The following is a 20,386-nucleotide window of genomic DNA, read 5'->3' on the forward strand; positions in this document are numbered from 1 at the left end:
GAAGAAGAAGAAGAAGAAGAAGAAGAAGAAGAAGAAGAAGAAGAAGAAGAAGAAGAAGAAGAAGAAGAGAAGTAGGTTTAGAAGTAAAAGCTGGGGACGCCTGACGGTACAGATGATTGGGGAAGGGTATATTTTCCTCCACTTCAGTGGTGTTGGTTCAGTTATCCTGCATTAAACTCATCAAGTGTTTAAAGCATCAAACACAATATTGAAATATTTAAACTAAACAAAAATCCAACTTATTAGATGGCATTGAGTAGCTTTAGTAGCTTTTTATTATAAATTCAAAGTTTCAGATTTTATCACTGGAATAGCTTGTGTTTTGGTATAAAAAAAATATAATGTGTTACAACAATATCATTCCAACTTTATTACATTTAGACTATTATACAATTAAAATGATTTGTTAGCTGCTGAATTTGGGTATTGTGCATTTACACATGAATTATTTCCACAGATTGTTAATGGTTTGGTTTGGTTAATTGTTTTCTTATTCCTGGGTACTTTTCCACTAGGGCACAACCCTTTACTGTACGCTGACCTATGTGATTTTTTTATGATTACTCAGTTGCTTGTGTGGAAAACTAATACTTCATAAATAAATGAAACTGCACAGTATCCACACGAGACATAAAAAGGAAGCGATAAAAAGTGGCTTTGTGGTTCTGCAACTGTTGCCATTCAGCATTCATTCAAAGGAACCGGCCAGTGATATTTCACCTTCTTTTACCTAGAATATGTGAAACTTGTGGCAACATGGGAAGATTAACATCCCTTGAGACTTTACAAAATTACAAAATAAAAGGCATGGTGAGGAAGAGAGCCAGAGAATAATAACACAGCTGTGTTTGAAGAAAGAAATGCATTTCAAGAAACTCGCAGATGATGATCTGAAGAAAAAAAATCTACATTATTCTAATTCTTACAAGAAGGATTTTTTCATTTAGCTTATAATTTTGTAATATATTCTTCTTTTTTTTCATTTACAAGCTGCTTGGATAAGTGATTCTTTTTTTCCTCTGTGTGGGCTAACAGATATACATAATTATAAATATGTATTAAACTTAACAGTTGATATAATTATTTAATACTTAATATTTAAGCTTTCTGAAGGGTTATTAAATATTAAACTTTGGTTCTTCTTTGTTTTTTTGTTTCTAAAGTACGTTGTGTGTAATTTTTTATTTATTATAATTATTCATTAAATTATGTCTGGTCAAGACTGTAATAACCCAACGGCAAACATGCTGGAAAACGTGAAAAAAAAACTTGAGAACCAAGTGACTTCAAGAACCAGTAAATGCCATCAGACATTTTCTGTAGGCTCTTATCAAAGCTGCACAAAAAGGGGAAAATTTTGACCTGCTTTGACCTTTTAATCAATAGAACCTTTTCTTTCTGTTTGCCCTTTGGTTGCTTTTAACTTCTTTCATGATTTCCCACTGTGATGTTTCAGCAACTTTGCGGCCGTTTCCAGCTTTTTGTTTTTCTATAGAGCAGTAAAAGACATGATCATAGCATGGTTCACACAAGTCTGTTCTGACAACAACTCCAAGAGGCTTTTGAAAAAGTCTTTAGCAAAACTGAAACGTAAAACACAACAATAGTAAAACAGTCACCATGGTATCAAGTAGAATTAGAGTTTCTTCATTGTTCTGTCTGAATTTATGATCCATCCATCTGCAGCTTAGCGAGCAGCCTTCAGTGGACAGAGCGAGAAACAGGCAAGCAAAGAGAATCCTGCTGATCGCTTTTTCAGAAGCTATAAACTGCTTTTGTATGAAGCAAACCCTCAGGTGTCCTGGTGTTCTGATGGAGCAGATTGTTAAATGTTGGCTTTAAATCTATAATTACACAAAAGAACGGAGAACATGGTAAAATATCAGAATGATAAAAAAGAAACATATGTACCTGAAGATCTAGAAAAGACCAAAAAAAAGCATGACAAAAAATACAACTCATAACTGACTATTTTGTTTATCATAGGCTGTATATGTGTTAGCTTGATAAAAGAAATAAAGTGTTTATATGGTGACTTTACATCAAACAAATTAAAACAATCAAATCAAAAACAATTATTGACTGCTTGATTTAATATTACAGAACATTTGTAGTATTGGGCATTTATATATTTATTATTAAATTTCATTTATTTCAGTATTATTATTTTTTTGGCATGGCTTTATAGGAATTCTTTCCATACTCTGTGGGGGTACAGGTGATTTGATATGTACAATTAGCAATGTGGTATTTTCCTATTGTTCAAATCACCAACTTAATTACCAGGCGTGTAAAATAGAGAACTATGTAATAGAAAAACCTGGAGGTCTAAAAGCATAGTATCCATAGAGCCATAAACAGGAAGTTTCTGTATGAAGAAACTGAAAGTGAGTTAGTGACTGAGTAACTGCACTGTCACGATCATTCATAGGAATCGATCAGTGATATTTGCCTCTCTAGGATGTAGTTTTAGAAGTAGGTAAGCCAAAGAAGGGGATTCTCCTTCACATTTTAATGGGAAGATTTGGGAAGATTGCTGCAAAAGGAAGCAAAAAGGTGTTGCCGTTATTTATAATGAGTAGAAAAAAATGTCTAAAATATGGTGAGTGTTTAGTGTAGAAATATCTATTTGATCATTCACCAAGACAGATCTGCTCTTTTAATACAGAAACTACAAAAATAGTTGGACCCGGACCCGACTACACAGTTCACTCTTTTAACAGTTTTATTTGGTTGCTGGTTATTACGACACTCAGTTGCAACTTTTCAGCTACAACCCCACACACACCACAACAACCTCAGGTGCCAGCACGTTTTTTCCGGGGCAGGCGTGATGAGCTCCAATGTGTGTCAGCCTCCCCTGCAGCCGCGCCACAAACCACACCCAGCCACAGCTATTTTAATACAGATTTTATGAATGCTGTGCAACATTTAACCAAATTTTTTTTATTTATGTTGAAGGTTTAATGCCTTTGAAGATCCTCTGCAATCATGCAGACAAACTGTTGAAATGCAATAGTTTAGATATTTCAAGCTGTTTGTCATCGCTTTCATAAATTGAAGGCTTATTAAATATTAACCATAACTTTGACTTTTTTACATGAAAAAAAATACATTTTTATGTTGTTGTTTTTCTGATATATATTGTGTAACCTTATATTGAATTATGTCTGGTTGAAAATCTAATAATTCAGTGACAAATGGGATTGAAAAAGTGAATAATTGCATGAATGAAGTAACTTCAAGAACCAACTTTAGTAGTAGCAAACTCCATCAGACATTCGGTGTAGCTTCTTAATAGAAATGCGGAATAATGAGCCTTTCATGACTTCCTTCTGTGATGTTTGCAAGGACAGCAGCAACAGTACACTTGGGCCTTTAGAAATGCCTTTATGCTAAAGATGTGGCTGTGAATATTGTCTGCTTAACTGGAAAACCTCACTCCAAGATGTTTTTGGAAAGGTCATTAGCAATGAATTGTAAGTGATTGAGCCACATTTTCTCATATTGCAAGTAGTTCAAGGCTTTTCTTTTTTACACTTGCTTTCCAGCAACCAATAGCAATAATTCCATAAAACAAAACAAAAAAAGACAACTTTTGAAAACAATAAGAAGAACAGATTTGATTTGAACCTTGAATTTGAATTCTAATTTAAAGGGGGGGAAAAGGGCAGCATGGTTCTGTAGTTATTCATAATGCCTATTGACTGGACCAACAAAATCCAAAGCAGATGTGTTGACTCACAACAATGATGGCCAATTTGAATCCACTGGCCAGCTATGGTCCTTCTGAGTAAGGTTTGGTGTTCTTCCCATGCTTGTGATTTCATCTTACAGTAAAGGAATGCATGGGTTAGGTTTCATTTTATTATCATCATCATCACCATAAAATTAATTAAAAATATACCCAAAAGGTAGAGTATATAGTGAACCTCTTGAAATTGAGGTACACAACAGGTGTGAGGGGCTAACAAAGCAAAATAACCATCAGTGCCAATAGAAAAGGATCAGTCAGTCAGAGAAGACTGAAACCAGTGTGAAGCTACAAAGAAACTGCTCTAGACTAGAAGTAAGACTCTCAGGTTCCTCTCTTCCTTACAAAGGACACTTACCTATATAAATTAAAAACACATTTTTAATTCTTTTGTGTTATTTTGTTTTCCAGGAATCAAAATAATGAAAACATTTAATTGGAAATAAGAGTTATTTTTTATTGAATTCCAGACAAAACATTTATAGAAAATGTTAGTTTCAGTTGGTCATATTTGAAAATAGATACAAATCCAATCAACTAATACATAAAATCAATGGATAAATAAATAAATAAATAAAGGCAATAAATTTTACATTCTTTATGTGACAGAGATTTTAGTTGGCAGTGTGCAGAGATGAAGCCAGCGGTTCTGCTCTTAATAGATGGGCTAATGATCACCTCCTGATCACCTCCCATGGTTCTGCACTGTGACCCTACAGACACAACAACATTATCACTATTAAAACATGCCAGAGGTGTTTAATTAAAGAATTGGTCAAAACATTAAAGACGTACCTTCTTCTTTAGGACATCATCTGAAAGTCTTTTGAAATACAGCTGTGAGTTCTTCTTCTTGTGACTGTGGCTCCCAATCTAAATAAGGAAAAATGGTCATTTAAATATATGTTTTAGCCATGTAAGCAGTATAATTGATCTCAGTTATCTCAGTAGTGGTGTTACTGAAAGTGAACTTAAACAGGAGTGAAGCTCTTCGGCCTGTTTGTTGACAATATTGAGAAAGTTCCTCACTGTGCTGTCCTCCCATGATGCAGAGCTGTTATCCTCCTCAAACAGGGCAGCCACCTCCTCCAGAACCTGAACTGTGAAAGCCAGTTTATCCTCAGCCTGGAAGGAGAGCAATCACAGATTATGTATTCACATGACTGTCTCTGAAAATAAATAAATACGTTGATTAATTAATTAAGTCAAAGCTGAGGTTCACTTACTGATGATATGGACACCTGGCGGTACAGGTGATTAGGGAAGACCAGTGACCTCCACTTCAGTGGTGTTAGTGTAGTTATTAGCCTGCATCACATACAGAGACATATCATGTTTGAGTTAACAGGCACTACGTTTAAATAACTAAATTACAGTCAGTACACTTTTAAATATTTAGACTGAATATTAAAAGATGTGCACTCACCATGGTATCAAGTCTCTTCGTTGTGCTGTCTGAATTTATGATCCATCCATTTGCAGCTCAACGAGGAGCCTGCAGTGAACAAAGCGAGAAACAGGCAAGCAAAGGAAATATCCACATCATCATTTTTTCAAAAGGTATTAATTGCTTTTGCATGAAGCAAGAGCTTCCTCTTGTTCTGATGGAGAATACCTGAAATGCCGCGTTTATAGCTTTCCATTTCCATTTTTTTCCAACCCCCCCCCCAAAAAAAACCCCTCTTGATTCTTTTGCTTTGATGTAGTTACTTATCTAAGGTGGAAAGTTTGTTTGTTTGTTTGTTTGTTTGTTTGTTTGTTTGTTTGTTTGTTTGTTTGTTTGTTTGTTTGTTTGTTTGTTTGGTTGGTTGGTTGGTTGGTTGGTTGGTTGGTTGGTTGGTTGGTTGGTTGGTTTTTGCTTTGTTTTATTATTTGCTTCGAGCTGCATGCAAAAAGATATTTTGTGAAAAGGGTTGGCGTAATAAGCAAATGCTTCAGCCAATACCTTTTGATTAGCCTTGTCTCATGCTTTCTTGCTTTGTGGTAGATCTTTGTTCTGTTTTCACTGAGATATTTGAATGCTAATCAATAAAAATCAAATCAAATCAAAATAACCTGCTGTGTGAATCCCGAAGGTGAATGACGGCTTTCACTATGCAGAGAACATTACGGATTTTAATTTGTATCATAAGGAAATAAAATATCCCAAATGTTAGGACAAACAAAAATTTAAACACTGAGGATTAATTGCCATCATTATAATGGTTACAGGCAATTGACATGTGTAACTGAATACCTAAAAAAAAAAAAAAAAAATCACAATTAAAACTCACAACTGATGGTGTAATTTGAGTTATTTGATGTTCGATATTGAAAACGTGTATTACTGGGCTGAGTTTCCAGCACAAAGCTCAGAAGATAATTTCTGACAAATTAGATACCTTAAATGAGTGCTAAATTACAAACACCAAGCAATGCACACATATAGGTTTTTTTCTTGGAAGACGAAGAATAAGACTCTAAACAAAGACGCATTCCTTTATAATGTAAACTTTGAACAATGCGCAAGTTTGTTTCCATTTCAGGGTTAAAATCTGCTCAGATTTTCCCATTATAATGTAAAGGTGAACTCCTAGGTTACCTACTCATCACTCTAAATCCTCAGAAGGTGAAATATCAAAGGTCGATTCTTAAGAATGATAGCAACAGTGCACGCGCACATTCACTAACTTTCAGTTTCTTTATGTTTGAACTTCCCATTTCTGGCACAACAGATACCTACTGTGCAATTAGACCTGCAGCTTTACGTATTGGGTGATTTTCCGTTTAAGTAATTAAATCGCTCATTTGGACAGTAGAAAAATACCGCGTTGGTCAGTGTGCAGATCGAAAACGTTGCTTGTACGCAGAGAATTCCTGGGAAAACAAGACCATCACTGACAATCACAGAAATAAATTAGTATGAAAGAAATTAAGTAAATATATAAATGGGCAATAGCACAAATATCCTGCCTTAGATAGAATTAAATCAAGTAGCCAAAAATTTCAAAAATTCCATGGCTGGTTCCCTTGGTAAGACTGTCCTATGTAGCTATGTCAGTAATAATTTTAATAAACGTGAGCACAAGACAGGACGACACTTGACAATAAGTAGAAACATTAACTTGTTTATTCTTTGATATGCATTTTTTATCAACCATATTGTGTCACTTTGTATGTCTCTCACAATTTCCCGTCGTCACCCCCTCCCCTCTGCTGTGCCCCTACGCTGTTCTGTTTTTGGTGTACCACTCATATATTTTTCGTGGCCCCCATATGGCCACCTCTAAAAAAAAAAAAAAAAATTCTGGCCGTGCACCTGCTTCAGTTATATGTGAACACTGGCATCCTCGAAAGAGTGACCTTTGTCCTTTAGACCTTTGTCCAGTGGAGGTTGCCAATGTTCACATTTTGGAATGTAGATGGTTTGAAAGAGGAGTAAAGGAGGGCATCTATGTCCACTGTGAGTGACCATCTTTGAACAGAGGCGGTGGTTTACGACACCAACTGTCTGCCATCTATAATCCAGTTTTGAGATCCCTTCCCAGACGCCTTAACGCTCACTCACATCCTGGGCCATTTGACCTTAGGAAATCACATGATAGGGTGGGGCTAGGTTTTACAATGAGCTCCCCTGAAACCTTGGCTGATTGTGACCTACACCCGTTTTCACACCTTGGCTCATGTGATTAGGTAGTGGATCATTAGGGGGTCCTTTTTTCCCTTTTGGGGGGTAAACTCCCACAGGGTTTAAATCTGGGACTCTCCACCAATTGACCCTAGAACTGAAGAAGCTTCTTGGATGAGAGGTGAAACGTCTTCAAGCAACTTAAAGAAGTCCAGACGCATTTCTTTCCAAGTTTTTTAGACCTTATGATTTATGTTTACTTAGAATTAATATTTAGGTATTAAGTATTCCAGAATATGTTAATAATAACTATGATCATATTGTTGTGTCTGTAGGGTCACAGTGCTGAAACCTTGGAGGTGATCAGGAATGAAACCAAAGGCCATCTAGTAAGAGCAGACAAGCTGGTTTCATCTCTGCACAGTGCCAACTAAAATCTGTCTGTTATCATGTCTGTGACATGAACGCTGTTTTAATTTATTCGATTCTCTATTTATATCTATAGTTATTATTATTTTTTATTAAATTGTTTGTGTATGTATGTATTATTGCTATGTTGATTTTTGATTTATTAATGCTGATCAACATATTCATTTTTCTTTTAATTTATACTGAGCAAATATTTTTATGATATTCTTTCTATATTCTAAACACACGCTGCCAGCATCTAGAAGCGTCTTGGGATATCAGTGTTGCTCATTCCAATATACTATGTCAATACATAGTCAAGTCTACAAGTAATAAATGATTTACTCAAGGTCTTTAAATAGGAGTTTTTATACTCGTTTGCAGTTCAGTTTCAACATTTTTACTCTTAATGCCAACTACTGTAAACCCGAAAAAGCTGATGAACTTAAAAGTCGAAGCTTATCATCTTATCAGAACTTTAATATTTTGATTACACTTGTACCTGTTCGTTACAGTAAAACTAACATGTTTAATATTTAAACACTGAACTGCTTCGCACTCCGTCCAAGCACTTTGCTCTCCAATGTTGTCTTTCTATTGTTTTGTATATAATCCTCTAGTTTGTATAATGTAATAAGGTCATCCACTGTTATTTGTGCATGCAACTGCATTTTAGACTTTTGACTGTGAGTCCCTCAAATGGTAAAAGGAAGTGACTCCAGCCTGGCAACAATAATTAAAGTTAAGATTAAATTCTGTCAGCTTAGCTAATCTATGCAGGTTTATCAAAAATGCAGACAGTGTTGAAGCTGACAGTATTCTGCATCTTGATGTGACTTGCTGCAGGTAGCCAGGATGGATCGGAGATGGTAAAAATGGCATAAAAATTGTTTTTATATCAGGACAGATGACAGAAAGAGGCAGTTTGACTTAAAAGAGACATTTGTATAATTTCATTTTTGTATTTAAAGTTTGCAAGGCGATACAAGACACTTCAGTGCCTTGTTTTTGGAGAATTTTCCGAGGTCCATTTGATGCACTTAAGTGTGCACCTGTTTATAAAAGCTCCAAAACGAAAGTCTTTAAACCTGCATCCCTCTGCAGCAGGGGGCTTTTCTTGCCACACACCTACCATTCTGTATCCAGGTTTATTGAAGTGATTTTATCTGACAGAAATTTGCATTTAAATATGAAAAAAGAGAAGCAAATTAAAAAGGGCAGCGTGGTGGTGTTGTGGTTATTGTTACTGAGTCACAGCAAAAAGGCTGGGGGCTTTCTGTGTTGGGTTTTTCTGTTCTTCCAATGCTTGAGGTTTCCTTCCACAAAGAAATGCATTCTTTAGGCTGACTGCCAATTATTGGCTATAGTTGTGAATGCATGTGTTAATGGTTGTCTGCCCTGTGATAGATTTGCTACCTATACCCTGTCTGTGGCTCTATGAGAGCTCATGTAGGCCCCAGTAAAGAGACTGAGAAACAGACAAACAAAGAAAATCCTGTTTATGAATTTTTGAAAATGTATAAATTGCCTTTATATAAGTAAACTGAACGTCTCCTAGTGATTTAATAAAATGATCTAAAAATATTTAGAATTTGCTAAAAAAAAAAAAACATTGATAAAGATTATTTTACATCATTATAATGGCTTCAAGCAGGAACACAGGTAACCAAATACCTTAAAAAAGCATGAAGACAAACACAACTCATGCATGATGGCATAATTTGAATTGTTTAAACTCTCACATGTATTATTGGGAAATTAGCTGCCAATACAAAGCTAAAAAGATTATTTCTGTAAAATTAGATACAGTCAATTACAACACCAAGCAGTGATGACGTATAGGGTTTTGGCTTGGAAGAATAAAAATCTAAAAAAAAAGTCGCATTCCTTCATAGTTTAAACAGTGATTTAAAAAAAAAAAATCAGGATTCAAATCTGCTCAGGTTGCCACATTAAAATGTAAGGGTGAATCCTCTTCTCCAGGTTACCTGCTTCTCACTCTAAATTCCCAGAAGGTTAAATATTACTCAGAATGCGCGACATAGCGCAGGCGCTGGGTCACGAAATCACTTTCAGTTTCTTTATACAGGAACTTTGTGGCACTGTGGATATGGTGCAATTAGATCTACAGCTTCACGTACTGCGTAATTAACAGTTTTACGTGTTTAGGTAGTTAATTAGATAATTCGAAAATGAAGAAAATCCGCATTACTACCGAAAACATCGTGTCTGTATGGAAAGAATTCCTTGGGGGAAAAAATCATTACATAAAAGTCAATGAAATAATTTATTATTAAATAAACAGAGTAAATATTAAATAAATAGAGTAAAATATAAATGAGCTTAAATGCTTAATATATTTTGTGTTAAATATATGTAAGTCAAGTATCCAACAATAAGTTTAAAAATTTGATTTGTTACATGTTAGGTCTCGATATAAACAGAGAGAAGGTAAAGCATTTCAGTGATTATAAATAAAATGCATTTCTTAACAGTAGGCGTTATAACTAAATTAATAGTAATTATAAGTAAATGAATCTTTATTAATAGTTTAGGATGTTTGAAATGTATAAATTACAATATAAATACAAATTCTGAAATGTGTCACTTACCTGCATGATGTAATGAAAGCCACAGGTGTTTTCCTTTTTCCGTTTTTTCTGCTATAAATCCGGCGTTACTGGTCTACATCAGAACACCAGGAGACATTTGAGTTTGCTTCATACAAGAGCAGTTAATACCTTTTGGAAAATGATCAGCAGGGTTTTCTTTGCTTGCCTGTTTCTCGGTCTGGTCACTGCAGGCTCCTCGTTGAGCTGCAGATGGATGGATCATAAATTCAAACAGCACAACGAAGAGACTCTGAATCTACTTGATACCATGGTGAGTGCACGTCTTTTAATATTTATGCTAAAAAAAATTTAAATGTGCGTAAATTTAGTGCCTGTTTACTGAAACACTCCATGTGCTTCTGTGTGTGATGCAGGCTAATAATTCCACTAACATCACTGAAGTGGAGGTCACCGTGGCCTTCCCTAATCACCTGTACCACCAGGTGTCCAAATCATCAGTAAGTAAATCTCTGTTTTTCTGATTTAATCCCGTAATATCCCAGACAACTCTTTAAAGTAAGCCAACTTCAGTTTTAACTTAGAAACGTAATTTTCTTTTCAGAGACAGTCCTGTGAGTAAATTATATTTGATTACTCTCCTGCTAGGTTGAGGATAAACTGGCTTTCACAGTTCAGATTCTGGAGGAGGTGGCTGCCCTGTTTGAGGAGGATCACAGCGCTGCATCATGGGAGGACAGCACAGTGAGGAACTTTCTCAATATTGTCAACAAACAGGCTGAAGAGCTTCACTCCTGTGTAAGTTCACTTTCAGTTAGGTTTTTATTACATTCAAATACTTTATATGACATGACATATTCTTAATTGTCATTTTGCTTGTAATTAAATTAGATTGGGAGCCACAGTCACAAGAAGAAAACCACAAAGCTGCGCATGTACTTTAAGAGACTCTCACATCATATCCTAAAGGAAATGGTAAGATCACATCATTCTCATTAATTTGGGTTTTAGATCAACCTTAAGATAAATAGATATAATAACTTGTTTCAATAACAATAAGAATATTAATATTGGTATTTCTGTAGGGTCACAGTGCTGAAGCCTGGGAGGTGATCAGGAAAGAAGCCAAAGCCCATCTAATGAGAGCAGAACAGCTGGCTTCATCTCTGCACACTGCCAACTAAAATCTGTCTGTTACAGGAAGGATTTATTAATTTAGTCATTTTTTAACTTATTTATCTACTAATTTATTTACTGATTTTTACATTGCTTGTATAAGTGAATATTTCTAAGTGTTAAACAGCATGTCTTTATTTATTTGTGAATTTACTTTAAATTAAACAGAACATTTTCTGTATCATTTTATATGTTGAAATCAATAAATATTTCCCATTTAAAAAAGAAAGTGGACATGTTTTTTTCCTGCAAAACGAAGTAAACAGATGTTGCATTTTCACAGATGATGCTTTTTAATAGGTAGAATCAAATATCAGAAACCTGCCGAGCCAAAGAAAAATCTCTTTGATCGTTCACAAAGACAGATCTGCACGTATAACATAGAAATTACAAAAACAGATTAGTCTATTTTTTCCCTCTCACTTTATCATAAGATTGATATCATAAGATATCACAACATTTAGCTAAAGGGGACGAAAAAAAACCTGATTCAAATTTCTTCATACACTATGCTGCTGACATTGTGTGGTGTCACTGTGATGGATTACTGAAAACTACAAATGAAAACATTAATAAAAATCATTAAACAAGATAAGCAAGTTTCAAAGCAAAGCACGTATAATCCAAGAATCTTTTGGAGAAGTCATTATAACTACTACTACTTATAATGTTTTGTTTCATTTTAAAAATATCAGCTGTTGGAGTCTTTCTAAAGAACCAGAGTTTATGTTCTCAGTAGACCTGGAGTATAGTAAACTATGCTTTGTTTACATTTCTTGATTCTTAAGAAGAAAAGAAAATGTTATTTGCACCAAATCATTTTTGCCCTTTCCACTTTTTGAAGCCAGCTTTCCTCTGATTGGATACTCAGCCTTCTACATAAATCTCCTATCTGTCTTGCTGAAATGACCATATTAAATATATCCCATCTCACTGACATCATATATAGCCAAGACAGGTGAAAAACCTAAGATGCATGTTTGTTTCAAAGTACATACTCTGACAATACCTGAAACTTTGGACATATTTAATAAGCCATCGACCATTGCAATAGTAAATTTATATATAAATGCAGAACTAAGAAAAGCACGATAGTTCAATTTAAACGAGGGCATAATGGGAAGGATACAACTTTAAGAACAAATTTGAAATGTCTAATTAAACAGAAGACTCAAATAAAACAGAACAGTGCTGTGATGTGTTTAGTTTTGTTGACTGCAGTGACACAGTCACAGGTTTTAATCCGTAGTCACAGGGGTCCTTTATTGTTGTGGGGTTTGGATGCTCTTTCTGTTCTTGTGGCATCTTCCCACAGAACAGACAAGTATACATGGGTTAAGTCAACAGGCGATTCAAAGTTGGTCGTATTGTGAGTGTCATTGTGCGACCTGTTCAGAGTACGTCCCTCCTTTAGCCTTATGAGAGCTGACATAGGCTCCATGATGGATTGATGAATGTTGTACAAGGATGAGCCTATTACATAAGGGAGGCATTGAAGCAAGGTCTGTGACACCTCTGGCAGGAGAGAAGGATTAATCAATAAACTTTCATTTAAAATGGCAAAGTGTAGAGAGACAGAGAGACCTGAGATTTAACATAAGATTAACTTTGTAAAGAAATGACAGACAAATAATTGTCAGCTTTCATTATCTACTGATCATCATCATAAAATTCATTAAAATATAACCAAGAGGTAAATCTGAACACTACAGGTGTGAGGGGCTAACAACGCAAAATGACCATCAGTGTTAATAGAAACAGATCAGTCAGTTAGAGAAGACTTAAACCAGTGTGAAGCATTTATAGCTACAAATAAACTGCTCCAGACTAAAGGTAAGACTTTCATGCTCCTGTTTACTGAACCTTACTGAACTGACCAAACTGCTTATTTGTAATAATTACAAACAAGTTTAAATTTCTTATTTTTCTGTTTCTTATTTTGTTTCCTATGAATCAAAAGATTGACAATATCCATTTGCAATAAGTGTTCTTTTTATTACGTCAAGACAAAAAAAGTTATAGAAAATATTAGATTTAGTTTGTAAGCACTGAAAATACTGATGCAGTCAACCGATAAATAGAAGTCAATAGATAGATAAATAAATAAATACAAAAAGTAACAGGCAAGCAGATAAATGAATACATTTTCATGTAACAGACAGATTTTAGTTGGCAGTGTGCAGAGATGAAGCCAGCTGTTCTGCTCTCATTAGATGGGCTTTGGTTTCCTTCCTGATCACCTCCCAGGCTTCAGCGCTGTGATCCTACAGACACAACAACATTAACATTAGTAAAATATGCCAGAGGTGTTTAATTAAAGAATTGGTTTTTAAAAAATAATAAAGACCTACCTTTTTCTTTAGGACATCATCTGAAAGTCTTTTGAAATACATTTTTGTCCTGAAATACAGCTGTGAGTTCTTCTTCTTGTGACTGTGGCTCCCAATCTAATTTAATTACAAGCAAAATGACAATTAAGAATATGTCATGTCATGTAAAGTATCATATTCGAATGTAATAAAAACCTAACTGAAAGTGAACTTACACAGGAGTGAAGCTCTTCAGCCTGTTTGCTGACAATATTGAGCAAGTTCCTCACTGTGCTGTCCTCCCATGATGCAGAGCTGTGATCCTCCTCAAACAGGGCAGCCACCTCCTCCAGAATCTGAACTGTGAAAGCCAGTTTATCCTCAGCCTGGAAGAAGAAGAATAGATTACCATAATTCCCTCCTCTATTAGAGAGACATTCAGTAGCCAGAAATATATTGTTTGGCTCACATAAATTACCAATATAATATTTACATAACATTGTAGATTATTGATACTATGGGCTAACGTTTAAAGAAAAACACATAGAAATATGCGCCATGTGGCCCATTTGGACTGTTTTATGTATAAGGAGATATTGTTCTGTGCTCTCATTGTGAACTAAGAGATAATTAGTTTATAAATAAACGCTAAGATTAACTTACTGATGCTTTGGACGCTTGGCGGTACAGATGATTAGGGAAAGCCAGAGTGACCTCCCCTTCAGCATCTTCAGTGGTGTTGGTGGAGTTATAAACCTGTATAACAACCAGAAACACACAGCTTGTGTGTTAAAATAATCAAACATCAAGTTCAAACCACTAAATGTTGTTACAGTTTTCTTAAAAAGAGCGCACTCACCATGGTATCAAGTAGATTCAGAGTTTCTTCGTTGTGCTGTCTGAATTTTTTGATCCATCCATTTGCAGCTCAGCGAGGAGCCTGCAGTGACCAGACCGAGAAACAGGCAAGCAAAGAGAATCCTGCTCATCATCATTTTCAAAACGTATTAACTGCTCTTCTATGAAGCAAACTCGGATGTCTCCTGGTGTTCTGATGGAGCAGACCTGTAACGCCGCATTTATGGTAGAGCAACATATTTCGTTTTCTACCTGCGGGACCTGAACGTAAACTGTGGCTTTCACCGCAGCATTCAGGTAGAGTCGAACATATTTAATTAGATCCCAAATCGTGTGAAACAATCACTGGGGTACAAAAAGTAAGAATATCGGCTCAAGTAGGAAGAAGTTATATAATAAAATAAAAGGGCTCCTGGTAAAACAGCAGCCTACAGACACCGGCCATAACACGGAGCAAGTGAAAACAGACACAGCTCACGACCGATGCGGCAATTTGAAATGTTTGATCTTTGATATTTGATATTGAAAACTATAAATGGTAATAATGACTATTGGGATTTTAGCTGCTAATACAAGTAGGTTGCAAACACCAAGCCATGATCACCCATCATTGCCTATAAGATTTATTTTTTTTATTTATTTAAATATTATTTTTGGCAGAGGAACAATAAAAGTCTAAGCGAAGACACCCTCTCTTATCAGTCTTAGGCTGAATATAATATTGCATGACTTTCGTTTTTCTACTAGGATGAAAGTCCACTCTAATCTTCCTAATAAAAATGTGAAGGACAATCCCCTTCTCCAGGTTATCTGGTTCACACGCTGATAAAACAAGGCGAAATATCACTGACCGATTCGTAAGAATGAGCGTCACAGCTCAGGCGCCCAGTCACCAGGACGCTTTCACTTTCTCGACACAGTTTCTTCCCTTTTACGGCACACTGGATACTGAACAAGCAGATCTGCAGTTTTACGTATTGCATAAAGGGTTATTATTCAAACAGGCGCAATTAGGTAATTTGAACAACAGAAAAAAAAAAAAAACAGGCCGAAAACACTGTGCCTACATGGAAAGAACGACTGGGGAAACAAAACCATGACAAATATCCGTGGAAATGAAATAAATTAAGTAACTATATAATTGTGAAATACCAGAGATACATACATATATATTATTTTAAAATAATAATAATTATATATATATATATATCTTATATAAATCTAAATGAAAATGAAATGTTATGTCTGTTCTGTATTCTTTAAAATGTTCATTGAGCAAAATTAGATATTTTTGCATTATTTTATAGCATAAAAGGATCACCTCCTCTTGGAATCAGAAAGGTATTTATTGCTGTTATTATTATTTCTAAAATTAAAATTGAGGAAGAATGTAGTTATCTATTTTAATTTGAGTCAGTTTATGTATTAAGTACAGTTATACCTCACAGACACAAAGTACAGTATAGCATGAGAAATAAGTGAAATTTAGACTTGATTTCAAATTAAGCAACAAACAATAAACACGATCAATCATTTTAATGCGGTATAATACTGTGTGAGGCCCGTTCTTCCTTTTCAGCAGGGGGCGCAAGAGTGCTTGATCTGTCTATCTAACTATCTTACTGTCTATCTGCATGGTCACGTACATAAACACATTCTTAAACTGAAAAATGTGACAAAAGAAACAGTTAGACCTTTTCCTTAACAAAACAGCATAATCATACCTTAGTAATAGTTTAAAATTCAATCCAACTTTTTGCAACAAAGCACTTTAAAATACCCACCACAGGACCAAAGTGCTGTGCAGTAATTCAGTTAAGAACAATACAATAAAACAAAACAGAGAAAATAAAACACATAATACATAAAAATGAAAACAGCCTTATATTTAAAAAACAAGATAAAACATCATAGAATCAACTAAAACAAAAAACCGAGGTGTCAAAGGCCATGAGATGGGTTTTCAGAAGTGATTTAAACACAGGCAGAGAATAGGCCTGTCTAATCTCTAAAGGCAGATCGTTTCACAGTTTTGGAGCTGCTACAGCAAAAGCACGATCTGATGATGCGTGCTTCATTCACCTGTTCACTTTTGTTGCTGGAGATTTTAATTCCTTAGGTTGGATATCAATATTTCTGAATACTAGTAAACAGTAAATAAAGCCTTAACACGAATAGTATAGTGCAAAAATATTGTCCCCAATAGGTAAAATAAGGTAAGGTAAGATGATTTATAGTGGAGAAGAAGTAAAAATAATAAAAATGTACTTAAAGTACACGTACATTAAAACAGTACTCCAGTAAAGTATTTGAGTTCAACTTCTTCTTTTGGCAGCTGACTTTAAGCGGGCCAAGTTCAACACCTACTTCCATCCGAGTAACCAATGTAGTATGAAATTGTTCTGATTCGCACAAAGATTTAGCAGCAAATCATGTTATATTCCCTTCATGAAGCAACTCTCCCCATTTATACCCACATATTGAGTTCGCTGGCGTGTACACCTTTGGATTATTTTCCTTGATGCCACTAATTTACCCTATGGCATTCGTGGAGGGCAAGTCATATTTCAGTGGGGGTCAGTACCGCCTCATCCCCCTTCTTCTGGACTCACCTCTCACCACACATTCAAACGATGTGAATTAACGTGACGATAATTCAGCACCAAACACTTGTATCAGTGCCAGCATATGAGGAGGGTCGTAATGTGATTGATACTGATGTTAATGCCAGAGGAGGTTTATGTATCTGTAGTTACTGAGACAGCGAAGCGTTGAAGACTTGTGCGCACTTTGCGCCTGACCATTTGGCAACCCCGTAACTTTACGCGCTCTTCCCCTTCATTTCAAGTTACAATAATACCACTTACGGATGATTGTGGAATAGGAGGAAATACATTTTACAAATACACTTGTTGCATCGGGGATATCATATTATAATTCAGTACCGCGCTGCGTTGGAATTTTTAGTGATTAGACATGCACTAATAATTTGTTTCACATGTCTTGTCCTTTGGCAAAACAGACAAATGCAATAAAACAAAAAGTTGTAAAACAAGTTAGACCAAAATAAGGGAAGAAGAATATAACAAAAGCATTAGCAAAAGCACATATTGGCACATTTTTGATTTATATAAGGCTGAAAATATGCTCTAATTTCCCCACTGATCGTGAAGGACAATCCCCTTCACCTGGTTCCCACGGTGAAGCAGATATTCTCGATAAAACAAGGTGAAATTTCGCTGACTGGTTCGTATGAATGAGCGTCACTGTAGGCCAAAGAGTCACGAAGCCACTTTTTTTTTCTCCGTGTAAGAACTTCCCTTTTATGGCACAATCACAACTAGAAGTAACTGTGAAATGTGACTCCATTCAAAAGCTTTAATATACACTTACAACCACCACACTGGAGAGAGTGCGTAAATGTAAACATTTTTTGTTTGTTTGTTTGTTTTTTAATCATCATGAATTGCGGAAATTTCATCCATGCAACGTGCATTTAAGTAAGGACATATAAGTAAAATGTTTAGGCTTTAAAAACATTTATATGTATACTCACAGTAAAATACCTATAACACTAACGTTTCTATACTTTTTAAATGTTTTTCTTTTACACTTTACTAGTCTATATTTGTGCATTTATGGGGATATTTTGCACATTGTGGATTATACTGTTAGTATTTCATTATCCATATTGTTATGGATATTATGCTTGAGCAGACGGGGGTGAAGGCCAAACTGGAGAAAGATAGAAGAAAACGGAGGAATATAAGAAGAAAACAACAGAAAAAGAGAGAAAAGAAGGGGGTAGGAGGAAAAGTCGACGATAAAGCAAACAGACATGCTGGATCACAAACAAATATACGACTTTGCAGTGTGTGTTCTTGTACGTTCAGATATCTTTGTAAGGACAGAAAATTAGCATGCTGCTATACTTGTGGGGACCAACAGTCACTTGTAGGGACAAAGTGCCCGTCCCCACCAGTTTGAAGGCATTTTTGAGGTTTAAAATGTGGTTTTAGTGTCAGGGTTGCAATTAGGTTATGGCTAAGTTTAGGCTAAGGGTTGCAGTTAAGCATTCATTTTTGTTTGTTAGGGTTAGGGTAAGCAGCTGGGGAAAGCATTATGTCACAATTAGGTGTCCTCACTAAAATATGAAAACCAGTGTGTGTGTGTGTGTCTGTGAGTGTGAGTGTCTGTGTATGCACTTTTGTCATGAAAGACACTTGAAAATGACCTGGTCAAGTGCTCCTCTTTAGAAAGCAAATATATGTGGCACAACAAAGCAGACCATTATTCTGCTTTATACAACAGCTGAACCGGACAAAAAAAATTAATGTGGGATTTTTTTGCTCCCATAGAAACCAAGTCTGAAATGTGTGACATCAGAACCCACCTTTGTTGAGGTGAAAGCCACAGAGGTGAATATGGAAAATGAAACAGGTGTGCTCTGCTATAAGTGCTGCTGGGCATGTCAGCTCCATCAGAACAGGAGATATCTGAGTCTGCTTCATACAACGACAATTGTCATCCTTAAAAAATGATCAGCAGGATTCTCTTTGCTTGCCTGTTTCTTGGTCTGTTCACTGCAGGCTCCTCGCTGAGCTGCAAATGGATGGATCATAAATTCAAACAGCACAACGAAGAGACTCTGAATCTACTTGAAACCATGGTGAGTGTGTTTCTTTTAATAGGCTTAAAATTTTGTCAAATTTTTATTAAATTAAATTATTCAGACTTAGTGTCTGCACTTCAACTCTAAGTCTGGTTCTGTGTGTGATCCAGGGTAACAACTCAACTAACACCACTGAGGTGGAGGACACCGTGGCCTTCCCTAATCATCTGTACCACCAGGCATCAAAAGCATCAGTAAGTCAACCTCAGCTTTTCTCATTGTATCGCATAAAATCCCAGACTAATTTCTCCTTAAAGTAAAATAATGTAAAGGTTTTCAAATTTTACCATGGGTATGACATACAATCAAAAACTAAAATTCATAACCGTCATAACTTTAAGTTCCTATTATGCAAACCCAGGTCTGAGTGTTCTGATATTTGTTCTTATTTTTCAAGTTTTTTGAATTACAAAAACCTATGATTCTTCTTCTTCTTCCAGGCTGAGGATAAACTGGCTTTCACAGTTCAGGTTCTGGAGGAGGTGGCTGCCCTGTTTGAGGAGGATCACAGCTCTGCATCATGGGAGGACAGCACAGTGAGGAACTTGCTCAATATTGTCAACAAACAGGCTGAAGAGCTTCACACCTGTGTAAGTTCACTTTCAGTAACACCACTATTGAGATAACTGAGATCAATTATACTGCTAAAACATATATTTAAATGACTATTTTTCCTGATTTAGATTGGGAGCCACAGTCACAAGAAGAAGAACTCACAGCTGTATTTCAAGACAAAAATGTATTTCAAAAGACTTTCAGATGATATCCTAAAGAAAAAGGTAGGTCTTTATTTATTTTTTAACCAATTCTTTTATTAAACACCTCTGGAATATTTTACTAATGATAATATTGTTGTGTCTGTAGGGTCACAGTGCTGACGCCTGGGAGGTGATCAGGAAGGAAACCAAAGCCCATCTCATGAGAGCAGAACAGCTGGTTTCATCTCTGCACACTGCCAACTAAAACATGTCTGTTACAGGAAGGATGTGTTAATTTATTTGCTTCTTTTTATTTATTTATCTATTTACTTAT

The 20,386-nt window shown here is 35.6% G+C and overlaps 2 protein-coding genes and 2 pseudogenes across 4 annotated transcripts; 2 read left to right on the forward strand and 2 right to left on the reverse strand.

Moving 5' to 3' along the window:
- Positions 1 to 4,368: 4,368 nt before the first annotated feature.
- LOC309713473 (interferon a3-like) lies at positions 4,369 to 5,303 on the reverse strand (annotated as a pseudogene). Its single transcript has 5 exons — positions 5,181 to 5,303; positions 4,981 to 5,062; positions 4,730 to 4,879; positions 4,550 to 4,627; positions 4,369 to 4,467 (listed from the first exon to the last, which is right to left on the reverse strand). The product of its transcript is annotated as an interferon a3-like (transcript).
- Positions 5,304 to 10,520: 5,217 nt separating this feature from the next.
- Positions 10,521 to 11,523, forward strand: LOC309713470 (interferon a3-like; the record flags this gene model as incomplete). The annotated part of the gene is made up of 5 exons (XM_082545108.1): positions 10,521 to 10,652; positions 10,756 to 10,839; positions 10,988 to 11,137; positions 11,231 to 11,314; positions 11,425 to 11,523. The coding sequence occupies 5 exons, from the start codon at positions 10,521 to 10,523 to the stop codon at positions 11,521 to 11,523; spliced, it is 549 nt and encodes a 182-aa protein (XP_082401234.1).
- A 2,157-nt stretch (positions 11,524 to 13,680) lies between these two features.
- LOC309713468 (interferon a3-like) lies at positions 13,681 to 14,816 on the reverse strand (annotated as a pseudogene). The gene is made up of 5 exons (XR_014280672.1): positions 14,684 to 14,816; positions 14,488 to 14,580; positions 14,061 to 14,210; positions 13,867 to 13,962; positions 13,681 to 13,779 (listed from the first exon to the last, which is right to left on the reverse strand). The product of XR_014280672.1 is annotated as an interferon a3-like (transcript).
- Positions 14,817 to 19,219: 4,403 nt separating this feature from the next.
- Positions 19,220 to 20,317, forward strand: LOC309713471 (interferon a3-like; the record flags this gene model as incomplete). The annotated part of the gene is made up of 5 exons (XM_082545109.1): positions 19,220 to 19,351; positions 19,465 to 19,548; positions 19,795 to 19,944; positions 20,038 to 20,133; positions 20,219 to 20,317. 5 exons carry the CDS (start codon positions 19,220 to 19,222, stop codon positions 20,315 to 20,317), a joined length of 561 nt encoding a protein of 186 aa, XP_082401235.1.
- Between the last annotated feature and the right edge of the window lie 69 nt (positions 20,318 to 20,386).

This window comes from Aulonocara stuartgranti (assembly GCF_965226115.1).
Source record: "Aulonocara stuartgranti genome assembly, chromosome: 8".
Taxonomy (NCBI): domain Eukaryota; kingdom Metazoa; phylum Chordata; class Actinopteri; order Cichliformes; family Cichlidae; genus Aulonocara; species Aulonocara stuartgranti.